The 18,334-nt window shown below is 37.0% G+C and overlaps 1 protein-coding gene across 12 annotated transcripts in view; it reads right to left on the bottom strand.

Annotated features, from left to right (window-relative positions):
* Nucleotides 1-16,064, bottom strand: part of si:ch211-266g18.10 (titin) — a 51,054-nt gene extending 34,990 nt beyond the window's left edge. For 9 of the 12 annotated variants that reach the window (XM_061896096.1, XM_061896097.1, XM_061896100.1 and 6 more), the window contains exons 1-13: nt 15,777-16,064; nt 13,026-13,199; nt 12,872-12,955; nt 12,710-12,814; nt 12,490-12,645; nt 11,215-11,358; nt 10,997-11,140; nt 7,607-7,750; nt 7,387-7,506; nt 4,245-4,364; nt 698-742; nt 586-633; nt 492-518 (exon numbers count right to left, since the gene is read on the bottom strand). In XM_061896096.1, coding sequence (XP_061752080.1) covers nt 492-518; nt 586-633; nt 698-742; nt 4,245-4,364; nt 7,387-7,506; nt 7,607-7,750; nt 10,997-11,140; nt 11,215-11,358; nt 12,490-12,645; nt 12,710-12,814; nt 12,872-12,955; nt 13,026-13,199; nt 15,777-15,786 — 1,321 coding nt within the window. In that variant the 5' untranslated portion in view covers nt 15,787-16,064. The remainder of the gene's footprint in view (nt 1-491; nt 519-585; nt 634-697; nt 743-4,244; nt 4,365-7,386; nt 7,507-7,606; nt 7,751-10,996; nt 11,141-11,214; nt 11,359-12,489; nt 12,646-12,709; nt 12,815-12,871; nt 12,956-13,025; nt 13,200-15,776) is intronic. The other 3 variants (XM_061896099.1, XM_061896105.1, XM_061896107.1) reach the window with 1 other exon arrangement.
* Nucleotides 16,065-18,334: the final 2,270 nt, after the last annotated feature.

The following is an 18,334-nucleotide window of genomic DNA, read 5'->3' as shown; positions in this document are numbered from 1 at the left end:
TCTCTAGTGACTCAAAGCGCTTTACATAGTGAAACCCAATATCTAAGTTACATTTAAACCAGTGTGGGTGGCACTGGGAGCAGGTGGGTAAAGTGTCTTGCCCAAGGACACAACGGCAGTGACTAGGATGGCGGAAGCGGGAATTGAACCTGCAACCCTCAAGTTGCTGGCACGGCCACTCTACCAACCGAGCTATACCGCCCCTCTGAATGAATGAACTATTAAGTATTTTCTTTGGGAATTATAACAAGATAGAAGTCAAGCAGCATGATCGATTACCATGAATTGATTAACGTGGACCCCGGCATAAACAAGTTGAAAAACTTATTCAGGTGTTACCATTTAGTGGTCAATTTTACGGAATATGTACTGTATTGTGCAATCTACTAATAAAGGTTTAAATCAATCAATCAATCAATCAATCGTGGTCTACTTTGGAGGTTCCACTATAGCAACGGTTTGTGTTGATGTACAATATGAAACTATCTTACCTTTTACATATGGTGGCAGAAATTCACCTGTAATTTGCACATGGAAAAATGAGCATGATTACACACACATTTACAAAACACAATCCAGCCTTACCTTTGCGCCTGACCATATGTCTCTCAGAGTGGGATGCCACACTTTCAACTAAAGAAAATATTTGTATTAGACTAAAGATAAGTTTTATCTAGAAGTGTAAAAAAAACCCCACCTTTTTCAGGAATGACGCTGACAGCGGGTGAAGCAACAGATTCTCCTAAAAAGAAGATACAGTAAATGAGCAGGTTTTGTTCTTTAGTTATGATATAGTCACATTACAGTAGATACACCTGCACTGATCAGAGGCAGCTGGGATAGGCTCTAGCCACCCCCGTGACCCCAAGAGGAAATGGATGCACTGATCAGAAGCACTTAAGCAGTGAACCAATCAGAGATAATGCGGCGACTTACTGAATCCTTCTTTGCGGACTCTTTACGGACAATATAACTGGGAAATATGTTGAAACATCAAACATTTGCCAAATCATGCACCACAAGTTTTTAAGTTTAAGTTTTACAAGTTTTAAGTTTCACAAGTTTATTCACAATACCATAACACAATTACAATAGTAGTGAATATCATCATTTAAAGATGTTGGTACGTGAGAGGGTGCCCTAAATAAGCTAGAAGAAGCTTTTGACAGGAGGTCCAGAAGACAGTATATATACATGGGAAGATGAAACATGGTAGCAAGCACAACAACAACAACAACGCTATACAATAAACACAAGAAGATAGTACTAAAGCAAGCATACACATACAGTGGGGCAAAAAAGTATTTAGTCAGCCACTGATTGTGCAAGTTCTCCCACTTAAAATGATGACAGAAGTCTTTAATTTTCATCATAGGTACACTTCAACTGTGAGAGACAGAATGTGAGAAAAAAAATCCAGGAATTCACATTGTAGGAATTTTAAAGAATTTATTTGTAAATTATGGTGGAAAATAAGTATTTGGTCAACCATTCAAAGCTCTCACTGATGGAAGGAGGTTTTGGCTCAAAATCTCACAATACATGGCCCCATTCATTCTTTCCTTAACACGGATCAATCATCCTGTCCCCTTAGCAGAAAAACAGCCCCAAAGCATGATGTTTCCACCCCCATGCTTCACAGTAGGTGTGGTGTTCTTGGGATGCAACTCAGTATTCTTCTTCCTCCAAACACGACGAGTTGAGTTTATACCAAAAAGTTCTATTTTGGTTTCATCTGACCACATGACATTCTCCCAATCCTCTGCTGTATCATCCATGTATCCATTTTGGTATAAACTCAACTCGTCGTGTTTGGAGGAAGAAGAATACTGAGTTGCATCCCAAGATCATTTTCATTTTAATGCCCATACATTTTTGGAAAAAGCTCCACGGAGCCACCAGGGTGCCGCTCAAGAGCCGCATGTGGCTCCAAAGCCGTGGGACGCTGACCCCCGCCTTATGGGAACTTACAAGCATGTGTGTGTAAAAAATGTTTTTCAAGATTAATGGGAAAACATCAATCAAAATGTATTCGCAACTCCATAAGTCATTCAGTATTTCAGACCCGGGTTTTCCGGTACGAGAGACGACTGTGCTGCTGCCAAGCAAAAAGTCCAAACTTTTAAGGTAGCCTTTACTGATGTACATGTAGCCGAGCTAAATTTTATTTTATTTTATTTTTAATTTTTGGTAATTTATTCACATCATTTTATTTCACATCATTTTCTGTTGTGAACTTCCCCAAAAGTGTCTGTCATTGTAAATAGGTTCCGCCCTATTGTTTTCTATTACATACCTTTTTGTTTCCCGGGGGGGTGATTTGGCGTTGCACCTGTGTGACCAGCTTCAGTGAGCACTGACTCCTGCAGCTGGTAAGTCATGTTTATGTCCCTCTCCTTTTATTTTTTTTATAAACGTGTTGCTTGTCACTTTTAAAGTATTGTCAAAGTGTTTTGTGGCAAGCGGTTAAGCATACAGGTTAAATTCCCGAATTTTCGTTTTATTTTAAGTGTTGTAAAAAACGGACTTATTTGCTAAATGATGTGTGGATTAGCTTAATGCTAGCAGCAGTTGCTGCGGGGTTTCCTGGCCTCGTGAGTTTGTGCACGGGTCGGGGGTACTCTGCTGCGTCTGTGTGGACATCTTGTGTGCTGCTGTGCCATTAATGTGTGTGTTCTTTTCCTTTTTCTTTATTCTCTAGTGGAGAGAGATACTGTGGACTGTATGTGACGCCCTTTTCTTTTTGTCCCCATGAAAAAGGTATGTCTGTTAATAAGTCTGGCATTGTTTATTGTAGTAAAAAAATATAAAATGAGTTGATGTGAGTGGGGGGAAAAAGAGGTGATTTGCTACACATAATAAGAACCTTTTTTTTCCCTAATGTATATTTTTGCTGTCTGCTGCTGTATATACTTTATATACTGTTTTTTATTTCAATTAATTTGTTTTTGGACTATTTTGTGCTTTGTTTGCCTTTTTATTATTTTCATTATTAGCTCTGGTACAATCAGTGCCAGAGCTTGGTCCGCATTGCCGGCAGTAAGTCGAACACATTTCCAGTGAGGGTTGGACTCCGCCAAGGCTGTCCTTTGTCACCGATTCTGTTCATAACTTTTATGGACAGAATTTCTAGGCGCAGTCAAGGCGTTGAGGGGTTCCGGTTTGGTAACCGCAGGATTAGGTCTCTGCTTTTTGCAGATGATGTGGTCCTGATGGCTTCATCTGACCGGGATCTTCAGCTCTCGCTGGATCGGTTCGCAGACGAGTGTGAAGCGACCGGAATGAGAATCAGCACCTCCGAGTCCGAGTCCATGGTTCTCGCCCGGAAAAGGGTGGAGTGCCATCTCCGGGTTGGGGAGGAGACCCTGCCCCAAGTGGAGGAGTTCAAGTACCTAGGAGTCTTGTTCACGAGTGATGGAAGAGTGGATCGTGAGATCGACAGGCGGATCGGTGCGGCGTCTTCAGTAATGCGGACGTTGTATCGATCCGTTGTGGTGAAGAAGGAGCTGAGCCGGAAGGCAAAGCTCTCAATTTACCGGTCGATCTACGTTCCCATCCTCACCTATGGTCATGAGCTTTGGGTCATGACCGAAAGGATAAGATCACGGGTACAAGCGGCCGAAATGAGTTTCCTCCGCCGTTTGGCGGGGCTCTCCCTTAGAGATAGGGTGAGAAGCTCTGCCATCCGGGAGGAACTCAAAGTAAAGCCGCTGCTCCTTCACATCAAGAGGAGCCAGATGAGGTGGTTCGGGCATTTGGTCAGGAGGCCACCCGAACGCCTCCCTAGGGAGGTGTTTAGGGCACGTCCAACCGGTAGGAGGCCACGGGGAAGACCCAGGACACGTTGGGAAGACTATGTCTCCCGGCTGGCCTGGGAACGCCTCGGGATCCCCCGGGAAGAGCTAGACGAAGTGGCTGGGGAGAGGGAAGTCTGGGTTTCCCTGCTTAGGCTGTTGCCCCCGCGACCCGACCTCGGATAAGCAAAAGATGATGGATGGATGGATGGATGGATATTGTTGTTGTTTCCATATGTAAGCATAAGTTGAGTTTCAGTGAGCATTGACTCCTGCAGCTGTGGAGAGAGATACTGTGGACTGTATGTGACGCCCTTTTCTTTTTGTCCCTATGAAAAAGCTGGTGAATAAATCCCCCTCAACTCGAATCCTGTGTGTTCATCACGAAAAAAAAGACACAACGCAGAACAGTGACTGTTACATACACACGGCCCTGTCACACTTGCTTACCTTGATCCGCCACAATCATGCCGGACAAATACGCCACTAACACGTCCTTCTTTTCCGTCAGCTCCAACATGGCGTCTTCCATCACTTTCATCGGGTTAAAGGTCACATCGGGCAAGATTCCTGTCCAAAAACAACACATGAACACAGTCACCGCATTCTAGTCCAGAGGGGGTGAGTGTGTGTGTGTGTGTGTTCTTGTATTTCTACCCTTCTTGAGACATCAACAAGGAAAATTAGCTTCCATATGAGGAGGTGTGAACAAGTTAAGACATAAATCATTTTCCCAATGCGGAAAAGCATTGGTGGCAGAGCGGTTAGTGCGTCTGCCTCACAATACGAAGGTCCTGCAGTCCTGGGTTCAAATCCAGGCTCGGGATCTTTCTGTGTGGAGTTTGCATGTTCTCCCCGTGAATGCGTGGGTTCCCTCCGGGTACTCCGGCTTCCTCCCACCTCCAAAGACATGCACCTAAATTGGCCCTAGTGTGTGAATGTGAGTGTGAATGTTGTCTGTCTATCTGTGTTGGCCCTACGATGAGGTGGCGACTTGTCCAGGTGTACCCCGCCTTCCGCCCGATTGTAGCTGAGATAGGCGCCAGCGCCCCCCGCGACCCCGAAAGGGAATAAGCGGTAGAAAATGGATGGATGGATGAAAAAGCATTGGATCTAATAGAGAATGTCTCATTTGCACCCCCTTGTGGTGAAATATATCACAATGAGGTTGGTCCCAAAAAGGAGGGATTTTTCAAATTGACTGAGTGTCTGTTTTAAATCTGGTCAACATATGAAATAACAAGTATATGTAAGCAATATAAATGTGCCCACTTTGGCAAAATGTATCAAAAACACAAAATAATTATGTAAATGGAGACACACTGTAATAACTTGAAGTAAATAATAAAGATTAAAAAGCGATTGCAAACAATCATTCAAAAATAAATGAATTAACTAAAAGCAGTCTTTTTCTCACGGTGTCGGCTTTTTTCTCATAAAATTGGGAACAGTTTCTCATATTCTTTCTTTTTTTGTAGTATTGCAATATTTTCTCGTAAAATTATAACTTTTTCATGTAAAAATGGTGACATTTGTCATATAGAAGCCTGACTTTTATCACAATACTACCAATTTTTATGTAAAATTATGACTTTTGTCATAATTTAGCCAAGTGAACTTCAGATATTATTGTTATAATATTGCCAACATTTTACAGTTTCCTTATAAAATTGTGACATTTGTCGAGTAAAATTACGACTCCTCTCATAAAATTGCCCAAATTTTGAGCTTTTCTTCAAAAATTGTGACTGTTATTGAGTAAAATTCCAACTTTCATCATAATATTGCACATTTGTTCAGGGCTTCTTGTAACATTTTGATGTGCGTTGAGTAAAATTACGACTTTTATGATAATACTGCCAAAATTGTATGTTTTTCTTGTGAAATTGTGACCTTTTACTTGGGAAATTCCAACTAATTTTTCACAACAAGCTTTCTAATATGTGCACAGTATGTATAGTAAGTAAGGTAACATAGTAAGGTAACAAATACAAGAATGTGTGTGTGTGTGTGTGTTTTCTTTTATGTCACGAGACATCAACAAGGAAAAGTACCTTCCATATGAGGAGGTGTGAACGAGTTAGGACATAAATCATGGTCCCAATACGGAAAAGCATTGCATCTAATAGAGAATGTCTCATTGGCACTCCCTGGTGGTGAAACATATCTAAATGAGGGTGGTCCCAAAAAGGAGGGATTTTTCAAATGGACTGAGTGTCTGTTTTAAATAAATCTCGTCAACATATGAAATAACAAGTGTGTGTAAGAAATTTAAACGTGCCCACTTCTGCAAAATGTAAAAAAAAAAAAAAAAAGATTATGTATATAGAGACATACTGTAATTACTTGAAGTAAATAATAAACATTAAAAAACAATCACAAACAAATCTTGCAAAAATAAATCAACTAAAAGCAGTCTTTTTCTCACAGTGTCGATTTTTTTCTCATAAAATTGGGAACAATTTCTCATATTCTTTATTTTTTTGTAATATTACAATATTTTCACGGAAAAATCATAACTTTTTCATGTGAAATTATTACTTTTTAATGCAAAATGGTGACATTTGTCATATAGAATCCTGACTTTTATCACAATACTACCAATTTTTTGGTGAAATGATGACTTTTGTCATAATTTTGCCGAGTGAAATTCCGATTATTATTGTTATAATATCGGCAACATTTTACTGTTTTCTTATAAAATTGTGACGTTTGTTGGGTAAAATGACGACTTTTTCATAAAATTGCCAAAATGTTGAGCTTTTCTTCAAAAATTGTGACTGTTATTGAGTAAAATTCCAACTTTTATCATACTATTACAAAAATGTTCAGTTTTTCTTGAAACATTTTGACTTGCATTGAGTAAAATTACGTCTTCTATTCTAATACTGCCGAAATTCTACGTTTTTCATGTGAAATTGTGACCTTTTTCTTGAGAAATTCCAACACATTTTTCACAACAAGCTTTTTTATATTTGCATATTATATTATATTTGCATTTTATATTATTATTGTTGTAAATACAAATCTTTATATATCTAGAAAGGGTGGTCCTAAAGAGGTAGGCATTTTTCGGAGGTCTCAAGAAGTAACAAATACAAGTGTGTGTGTTTGTGTGCGTGTGTGTGTTATTGTATTGGTACCCTTCATGTGACGTCAACAAGGAAAAGTACCCTGTGAAAAAAATTTAAATGCGCCCCCTTTTGCCAAAATTAAGTTACAAAAAAAAAAAAATTGTATATAAATACATACTGTTATAACTTGAAGTAAATAATGAAAATTAAAAAACAATTACAAACATAAAACGATAAAGCCATTGTTTGCAAATTTGGTAAATAAATAACCCAAAAGTGTATATTTTGTTGTTTTCTTACTGTACCGAAAATGAACCGAACCGTGACCTCTAAACCGAGGTACGTACCGAACCGAAATTTTTGTGTACCGTTACACCCTTAGTATGTATATCTTATTATTATTGTAAAAACAAATCCTTATATATCGATAAAGGGTGGTCCTAAAGAGGTAGGCATTTTTCGGAGGTTTCTAGAAGGTACGAAATAGAAGAATGTGTGTGTGCATGAAGGCAACCAACCTTGTTCGCCTATTAGCAAGGCAGAAATGGCGTCGACCAGCATGTGGTACTGCTCTACGACAATTTCCACGGTCCTCTTGAGCGCCGCGGAGGGGCTGAATGCGACTTTTTCCTGGATGTCTGATGGACGACCGGTCAAAAGTGATTAGCGGCTAATAGTCCCAATACTTTTATCTTACAGTACATCCTTGTATGTCTACTGCTAACAATAAATGCGTACCTTTAATGGCGTCCAGCGTCACGTCCGCAGTGGAGCACAACACATCCTGGAGATGTGCGAATGTTCCACTCACAAGCTTGTTAAAGACACCGAAGACATTTCTGCCAATCACCACCGGGTTAATGAAGCTCAAGTCCGTAGTTCCTGAGGAAAGTCGACAAATGATAGCACCAACAAGTTGAATTTCACTGTTAAGCAATTGTTGTAAAGTTGTGGCAATTAGCTCATATTATTTAGCAACCGTTCAGGAGCCTATTTTTATTTAATGGTGGAGACAAATCTTTATTTTTGCAACATCTTTTATATACCAACGCCTGCCTGTTCTAAAAATAGCTCAAATAGCAGCACTTACCAGTGAACCGCCTCATTTTTTTAAAATTATATTTATTTACTAGCAAGCTGGTCTCACTTTGCTGGACATTTTTAACTATAAAAGAGACAAAACTCAAATAGAATTTGAACATCCAAGAAAATATTTTAAAAACTTGGTCTTCACTTGTTTAAATACATTCATTTATTGTTTTACTTTGCTTCTCATAACTTTCAGAAAGACAATTTTAGAGAAAAAAACCCATTAAAAATGATTTTAGGATTTTTAAACACATATACCTTTTTACTTTTTAAATTCCTTTCTCTTCTTTCTGACAATTTAACATTTAAAGCCCACCAGGCTGCACCAAACTTTTGGTGCCTTGTTGACAGAGAAAAGTACAGTGGTGTATGCGCAGCAGGTGTGAAGGTTGCAAGCCTGTTTGGTTCAACTTATCTTTGTGAATCAGCCTTTTCTGACATGAACTTCATCAAGAAGAAACACAGAACACCTCACTGATGCACAGCTGCAAGACTCACTCAAAGTTGCAGTGTCAAGTTACACACCAGAGTACAACACACTAGTTAACAGCAATGCCAGGCTTCTCACTAACTGACAAAGAAACAGATAACAGATTTGGTTTCCAGTTCAAAGTGTGACATGATTTATTTAAAAATTTGAGAGTTGACTTTTGTAAATTTATATGAGTTATTTGTACAAAAATGGTGCAAAGTAATTTATGATTTGTTAAAAAATGTTAGTGGCTAGCTAGTTAAAATGGGATATTGGGATTTCACAAGACTGTCTTAGAAGTGATCATTTGAAAATGTTCAATTTGAAAAATGTGCACTTGGAGAAAATATAAAAATATGGTGTTGCATATTGATATTTATCTGTTTCTCTATATATTTATTGTGAGAAATCATTAAGGTGATCAGTATTTCCACAGTGGGAGAGTGGCCGTGCGCAACCCGAGGGTCCCTGGTTCAAATCCCACCTAGTACCAACTTCGTCACGTCCGTTGTGTCCTGAGCAAGACACTTCACCCTTGCTCCTGATGGGTGCTGGTTTGCGCCTTGCATGGCAGCTCCCTCCATCTGTGTGTGAATGTGTGTGTGAATGGGTAAATGTGGAAGTAGTGTCAAAGCGCTTTGAGTACCTTGAAGGTAGAAAAGCGCTATACAAGTACAACCCATTTATCATTTATTTATTTAAAGATAAATATCATTAATTATTAATAATAACATAGAGTTAAAGGTAAATTGAGTGAATTGGCTATTACTGGCAATTTATTTAAGTGTGTATCAAACTGGTAGCCCTTCGCATTAATCAGTACCCAAGAAGTAGCTCTTGGTTTCAAAAAGGTTGGTGACCCCTGCTCTAAAGCCTTCAACTGAAGGAATCATTAATGTACTATCGATCCATCTATCTAACATATTTTTTTTTAGATTATATTGACTTGAAAGTTCAACATTTTATTTATTTGCATTACTTTCAGTTAAGATAAAAACTTTTTTAAAAAGCAGGTTAAAACATGTAAAAACAAAATTGCAAGTAGATTATCTTTCCGAGCTAGAGGCTTCAAAAAATAAATACAAAATAAAGACATTAAGAACATTATAGAAATGCTCAATGCGCTACTCAAATAAATAAACTTCCATCCATCCATTTTCTACCGCTTATTCCCTTTGGGGACGCGGGTGGCGCTGGAGCCTAGCTCAGCTACAATCGGGCGGAAGGCGGCGTACAACCTGGACAAGTCGCCACCTCATCGCAGGGCCAACACAGATAGACAGACAACATTCACACTCATATTCACACACTAGGGCCAATTTAGTGTTGCCAATCAACCTATCCCCAGGTGCATGTCTTTGAAGTGGGAGGAACATGGGGAGAACATGCAAACTCCACACAGAAAGATCCCGGGCCCGGGATTGAACCTGGGACTGCTCAGGACCTTCGTATTGTGAGGCAGACGCACTAAACCCTCTTCCACCGAGCTGCCCAAGCTACAATTAATTGAATAAAAAAGGAAATGGACGTTTAAAAAATATACATATATAGATATTAAGTCATTAAAGCATAATTTATTGGTAAAAGGGATTAGTGTTGTGAGGATGAGTTAAAGCAGGGGTGTCAAACTCAAATACAGAGTGGGCCAAAATTTTAAACTGAACAAAGCCACGGGCCAAGCTTGAACAAATTAACCTTTTAATAGGGACCCAAACAAGTTTTGCATTGAATATTAAACAAGCGAGACATATATAACTTTATATTGACATGCAAAATCGAGTTTCAAATAATAATAATTTAAAAATAGCAGTGGCATATCAAATAAAATTTAAATAGAAATTGAATGCCTCTTTTCTATTTGCAGCCTTCTCAGGTAAATATCAAAATAAACTTTTCCCACAGGCTAATAATACATTTTTATATTGTAGCGTCCAGGAAGAGGTAGTGATGCAAGGGATCCTGTGTATTTGTTCTGTTGTGTTACAGTGTGGATGTTCTCCCGAAATTTGCTTGTCATTCTCGTTTAGTGTTGGTTCACAGTGTGGCGCATATTTGTAACAGTCTTAAAGTTGTTTATACGGCCACCCTCAGTGTGACCTGTATGGCTGTTGACCAAGTTTGCATTGCATTAGCCTGTGTGTGTGTAAAAGCCACATATATCATTTGACTAGGCCGGCACGCTGTTTCTACGTAGGAAAAGCGGACGTGACGAAACTTTTTAGAGGACGCTTGAGGCAGGGCCTTTAAGGCATGCCCCCAATATTGTTGTCCGGGTGGGAATTGGGAGAAATTTGGGAGAATGGTTGCCCCCTATGATTTTCGTGAGGGGCACTGAAATTTGGGAATCTCCTTGGAAAATCGGGGGGGGGGGGGGGGGGGGTTAGCAAGTATGAGTATTAGCGGTGAATGCAGTGTTACAGCGACACCGCCGCTGTATAATACCGGCGGGCCAGCTCTAATGTTAAGTTGATATTGCCTCAAGGGCCAAATGATAATACACGGCAGGCCAAATTTGGCACGTGGGCCAGAGTTTGACACCCATGAGTTAAAGGATAAGCAGCATGTACCTTTGAAAATATTGCCAACGCTCTCTGTAACAGCATCCATCACTTCCTGCAGGCTGCTGGAGGCTTTAGTGATGGTGTCGTTCGTGGCCATGATGACATTTCTACCTAACGCCACAGGGTCCAAAACGCTGAGGTCAACAGTTCCTAAAAGAAACATGTTTTTTTTTTTTTTTTAAAGGTGTCATTATTTTATTAATCCATTTCAATAGTTAAAATACCTTTAATGAGATCCAGAAAAGAGTCCAAGATGCCGCAAAAGAACTTCTGGATGGAGGTCATCCAACCACACATGAAGTCGTTGATGCTGAAGAAGACGCCTCGGCCTAACCCTACTGGATCCATGAAGCTCATGTCCATTGTTCCTGCCAGGAACACATCACACAGTAAGACACATTTATACTGTTGGGGCGGGGATAACATTCTGAATATCCAAGTAGAGTAGTATATAACTGATAACACATCATAGAATATGGTAGAAAAATTACAAAATAGCACAGTGAGAGCTTTGAATAGTTGACCAAATACTTATTTTCCACCATAATTTACAAATAAATTATTTAAAATTCCTACAATGTGAATTCCTGGATTTTTTTTTTCACATTCTGTCTCTCACAGTTGAAGTGTACCTATGATGAAAATTACAGACCTCTGTCATCATTTTAAGTGGGAGAACTTGCACAATCGGTGGCTGACTAAATACTTTTTTGCCCCACTGTATGTGTAGAAATCTTTATAATTGAATTACTTGTTTATTTTTCAACAAGTTTTTATTTATTTTTATATCTTTTTTTTTCAAATAGTTCAAGAAAGACCACTACAAATGAGCAATATTTTGCAGTTATACAATTTAATAAATCAGAAACTGATGACATAGTGCTGTATTTTACTTCTTGATCTCTTTTTTTTCAACCAAAAATGCTTTGCTCTCATTAGGCGGTACTTGAATTAAAAAAAATTCACAGGGGGTACATCACTGAAAAAAGGTTGAGAACCACTGCTCTAGACATCTGTGCTTTTTGCGGTTTTGGTAAACAAATGCCCTGCTGTGATTACAAAATTTACTGCTCCGATCAGGTGTAAAATAGTATGTTTTTCTTGTCAGGTGCAAACTTTCCCATCAAGTGGACCGCGCCCGAGGCGGCGCTCTACATAATTTACAAATAAATTATTTAAAATTCCTACAATGTGAATTCCTGGATTTTTTTCATAATCTGTCTCTCACAGTTGAAGTGTACCTATGATGAAAATTACAGACCTCTGTCATCATTTTAAGTGGGAGAACTTGCACAATCGGTGGCTGACTAAATACTTTTTTGCCCCACTGTAAATGCATAAATAAAAAAATTAAAATAAATTTTATACAGATTGCCTGACGAAAAAAGTACATGTTCAATTTGGTCGAGCTCCAAAAAAGAATAATATAATTTCGTCGTTACAATCCACCTGCATTGAGGTCAGGGTTGGAGTTCATTCGAAAGATGCAGTTTACCCACCTATTTTTAAGTACGATACGGTGGCCCACGCGCCGTCCACGGCGGCACACAGAGCGTCCCTGATGGACGCCATCACGCCGCACACGCAGTCGTCGGTTGAATGGAAAAGTCTTCTGCCAAAGACCACCGGGTCAACATAGCTCAGGTAAAAGTTCCCTGGATGTTAGGAGAGATATGAGGTGAAATATTCATAAAGAAATTAAGCATGGACGTTTTGTACCTTCTTCGTCTGACAAGTATTGCACAAATCCATCTTTTGCTTGCGCTATTTCCTCCACGGCGTACGCGGCTGCAGACATGGGGTCACTTAGGTCAGGCGCACATTCTGTGGAGACGATAACAAGTCAACAATAGCTCCAAAAAACACAACAAAAGAGGTCACCTTGGAACTTGTTGACCAGACTGGACACCTCCTCCACTGCATCATGCACGGCTTGGACCGGGTCTGACACCACCTGCTGAATGTCTGCATCACACACATGCTGGACATCAGCACTGCCGTTGTTGTTGATCTCACCTGTGGTTTTGTCACCCACCAGGTACTGCCTTGTACTCCACAAAGTCAAACATGACCACGCCCACCACCAGCCAGGACAAGAAGGCAGCCAGGGCGATGAGTAGCTCCATGGACAGCCGCAGCTTGCTCAGTACCACTCCGACTTTGGATTTCACAGAACCAGCTGTGGAGCCACCGGAGGCGGTTTTGGCCCCTTTATGGTAGGAAAAACAATTATCTTACAAAAAAAAATAACACAAGCCGTGGCTTAGTTTTACCACAAAGAAAGTTAGCGTCAAAGGAAAATATGTTTTTCTGTACTTTTTTCTAGCTGCTGCCCCTCAATAAACTAATTGCACTAAACTATAACTATGTCAGCATTATACAATAACTTTATTTATAAGGCACTTGTAATACTAAATTTAAAAATGATAGATAGGGAGAAATAAAAACAAGTACTACATCTTTGTGGCAAAAAAGTAAAAACAAATATTTAATACTTTTCATAAAAAAATGTTCATTTGGATATTTTTGCTTATTTAGTTTTTTCTATATTATAAATGTATAGAAATATATGTATATATATATTAAATATTGTACTATAACAACATTTTTTTTAATTGTGTTAAATACACTACGTCAGTGGTTCTCAACCTTTTTTCATTGATGTACCTCCTGTGAACATTTTTTAATTCAAGTACCCCCTAATCAGAGCAAAGCATTTTTGGTTGAAAAAAAAAAGATAAAGAAATAAAATACAGCACAAAGTCATCAGTTTCTGATTTATGAAATTGTATAACAGTGCAAAATATTGGTAATTTGTAGTGGTCTTTCTTGAACTATTTGGAAAAAAATATACAAAAATAACTAAAAACTTGTTGAAAAATAAACAAGTGATTCAATTATAAATAAACATTTCTACACATAAAAGTAATCATCAACTTAAAGTGCCCTCTTTGGGGATTGTAATAGACATTCATCTGGATTCATCAACTTAATTGTAAACATTTCTTCACAAAAAAAGAAATCTTTAACATCAATATTTATGGAACATGTCCACAAAAAATCTAGCTGTCAACACTGAATATTGCAATGTTGTATTTTTTTTCCACAGTTTATGAACTTACATTCAAATTTTCTTGAAGTATTCTCAATAAATATGTTTATAAAGGATTTTTGAATTGTTGCTATTTTTTAGAATATTTAAAAAAAATCTCACGTCCCCCTTGGTACACTTACATGTTGCAGTTAGTACCCCCATTTGAGAACCACTGCACTACGTTATTATATTATGCAATAATAGTTTAATTTTAAATATCAAAATTGAAATGAAGTGATAACTATGCAGAAAAATGTCAAAATAGTCATAAAATTGAAATAAAACGATAATCATGCAGATAAATGGCAAAATAGTCATAATTATTTCTAAAACATATAAAAGAATTTCACCTATTTTTTTAAATAAGTATAAATAATTTTGCATGTAAACAGGAAGAATTAATGTTGATTTTAGTCTTATTTCTAATTTATTTAGATGAACGTACCACGAATTGACTAACGTGGACCCCGATTTAAACAAGTTGAAAAACTTATTCAGGTGTTACCATTTAGTGGTCAATTGTATGGAATATGTACTGAACTGTGCAATCTACTAATAAAAGTATTAATCAATCAATCAATCAAAACATTAATAAATGTGGCTTATTAATTTTTGTCAATATTTACTATACATATATAAATATTGTTCTACAATAAAAATATTTTTTGTTAAATACCCTACTTTATTTTAATATACAATAATGATTTGATTTAGATTATTTAAATTGAAATAATATGATAATAATGAAGGGGATTTTCCAAATAGTCCTAGTAAATGTAAAATCATTGAAACCGTGTTACTTGTTTAAAAAAATAAATATAACACAATAGGATTTGCCTGAGAAGCTGGACAGGACAAAAAAAAAAAAATAAGTATAACACAGTTTGCATACAAATAGGACTAATTAACAGTTACATCTCATTTCTAATTTGTTTAAATGACTGTTAATAAATTCACTCAATTGAATTATTAGCTGTATTACTGAATTGTTGTTCCTTTTGCCTGGTGTTTTAATTTCATTATCATACAGTATTTTTAAATTAATCTAAATGACAAAAGAATGACCAAAACATTGAATTTTTCCCTCAGCTGCACTACCACAAAAAGCCACTGCACGTCGCTGTTTCGCAACAATTTTGTGAGAGCCGCTTTGAGGCCCGAAGGGTCAATACTCCCACCATTCACCTGCATTTCATCTTTTTCTTTAAGCCAATCCCTCAAAATGAGTCATCAAATAGAAGAACACGTGTTAATAAAGCAGCCCTAAGTCACATGTGGACGCAAAGCCTTTTGCTAATGCTCAGGACCGCCTTGACACATGATAGCATGTATTTATAGCAGGGTACTTTCAACACATTGGCCCGGGAGGACATGCCGTATCAAAACAATGTTATTTAGTGTTATAAAACATCTATTTACCCCTAAATATGATGAATTCCATACAAGCACATGCAGCACAAATTTATTTTTGCACATTTTATTTCTTTTATCATTACAAATAGCATCCTCCTTTGGAGTTTTTTGTATCAATCAATCAATCAATCAATGTTTACTTATATAGCCCTAAATCACTAGTATAAAAATTTGAATAACTAGGATCAAATAATAAGCCATGTATTGCATTATTTCACAGTTGTATTGGTTTTTAACACTCATTTTGTGGAAGCACCCTAAACAAAAAGTTCATCCTACCGTCAGCCATGTTCAAGCGCCCCGTTATTTTAGTCAGAATCCTTTTGATTTCACCCAAAAAGCGATAGGAAATTCAGTTAGTTTTCCACCGGTCCTCGTTTGGTAATTATTCCATAGCTGACCGCTTCTTCTTGGTCCAAAAAAAGAGAGAAAAAGGTCAATTAAAGAAGCAAGGTTTACGGGTGGATGTGGAGGTGCCAGTGCGGCGGCATTGCAGAGGCGAGGGTGCCGTTTGGTGCCCACTGTGGTCAGAGAGAGGGTCGGGATAAAAGGCACGCAGCAACATGTCGAGGTAACTTTACCCTTTGACGGGTTATTCTTAGGTGTGTGGCCTTTTTTGGAGCTCAGAAGGAGGAGGAGGGGGTGTTCGGTGTAAGGATCATCTATCAGAGAGAGAAATTAGTGCCCCTAGTGGTCAAACCTAATTTTTTTTTAAATTTGGGGTGAGGCTTTCATCGGGTGGTATATCATTCGTTTTATAGGGTAGGTATGTAATTATAGTGCAGCGTAAGGATCAGCATGAATGTTGTCTGTCTATCTGTGTTGGCCCTGCGATGAGGTGGCGACTTGTCCAGGGTGTACACCGCCTTTCGCCCGATTGTAGCTGAGATAGGCACCAGCGCCCCCGCGACCCCAAAGGGAATAAGCGGTAGAAAATGGATGTGTATATATATATATATATATATATATATATATATAATATGTATGTATATGTGTATATATATATATATATATATATATATATGTATATATATATATATATATGTATGTATGTATGTATGTATATGTATGTATATATGTATGTATGTATGTGTGTGTGTGTGTACATATATATAATATACACACACACACATATATATAGATATTTATACAGACATTTATATGTATGTATATTTATATATATATATGTCTGTATAAATATCTATATATATATATATATATGTAATATGTATGTATATATGTATATATATATATATATATATATATATATGTATGTATGTATGTATGTATGTATGTGTGTGTACATATATATAATATACACATACACACACACACATATATATACATATATATATAGATATTTATACAGACATATGTATGTATGTATATATATATATGTCTGTATAAATATCTATATCTATATATATATATGTATATATATATGTCTGTATAAATATCTATATATACATATGTGTATATATATATATATATATATATATATATATATATATATATATATATATATATATCTACATACTCAATATTACTTACTTATTACTCTACGTCCAATCACGGCCCTGCAAACAATCTCAAGGTGTTGTTGAGCCAGAACTTCCAGAAAGGCCTCGCTTGGAGGGGAAATGTGCTTCTGACAGCAACAGCATATGAAACATGCACAGAGTTTTTTCATCAAGTCTGTTTACAGCACCACACTATTATCACATCATCACCTTGACCTGCAGAAGTCCTTTTACTTTCACCCTGTGGGCATTTTTAAGACAATACTTCACTTTGGTCCTGAATCTCACACAAGTACATTACTATGTGTGGCAAATCAAATCTATAAACCATATTTTTTATAGGTATTTCTTTGTTTTTAGTTGTAATTCTAATATTACAGCAGGGGTTTCATCGTTTGGCCCAGGGGACATTTGCAGCTCGCATATCTTTTTTTTTTTTAAGCGACCCATCACATTCTAAAATCACTACAGTACTAAAAAAACAACCAGCCAACAGGTGAAATGTGGTGAGAAAAAGGTGAAATATGGACGGCAATAACAAAAAAATAATACAGGCTGATTTTTTCTTTAGAACAATATCAATATGTTGTATTAGTTGGAAAGGAAAAATATCAAAATGCATAGTTTGATTTTTTTAATTTGCAGCCATCAGTGAAAAAGTTAAGACCTGTTAAAAAAAACTTTTTTTTTTTTTGAGGCTGCACCGTGACTACAGTGACAAATGTATATTTAAAAAAAAATTATCTTAAATAATTATATATATATCAAATATTTTATATAAAAAATATATTAGATATTTACCATACTTAATTTATATTTAATTATCAACAACTATCTAAGACAGGGGTGTCAAACTCATTTTAGATCTGGGGCCACATGGAGAAAAATCTACTCATAAGTGGGCCGGAGTGGTAAAATCACAGCACAATAACCTAAAAATAAAGACGACTACAGTTTGTTTTCTTTGTTAAGAATACAACAAGCACAATCTGAAAATGTACAAATTATGTTTTTTTTCCACGTACATGTTGCAGTTAATAGTATTCTGTCTTTATTTGTCGTTTTTTATACTTTCTGAATAAATTACATGATAATGTTCATCAGTCAACTCATTGGTGTTCATTTTCAATCCATCAAGATAAAAAAATAATATCAAAATGAAATTACAGGATGTTATTTATGTAGTTTGCTCATTTTCCTCCACTGGTGCACTAACATATTGTGCTTTATTTTGTAGCATAATCTACAAAGATACAAATAATTGCTATTGTGACATCTAGTGGACACATTTAGAACTGTTTATTTCATTCACAAATT

This window comes from Nerophis ophidion, linkage group LG03, assembly GCF_033978795.1.
Source record: "Nerophis ophidion isolate RoL-2023_Sa linkage group LG03, RoL_Noph_v1.0, whole genome shotgun sequence".
In the NCBI taxonomy this organism is placed as follows: Eukaryota; Metazoa; Chordata; class Actinopteri; order Syngnathiformes; family Syngnathidae; genus Nerophis; species Nerophis ophidion.
This window is presented reverse-complemented; position numbering and strand designations above follow the sequence as displayed.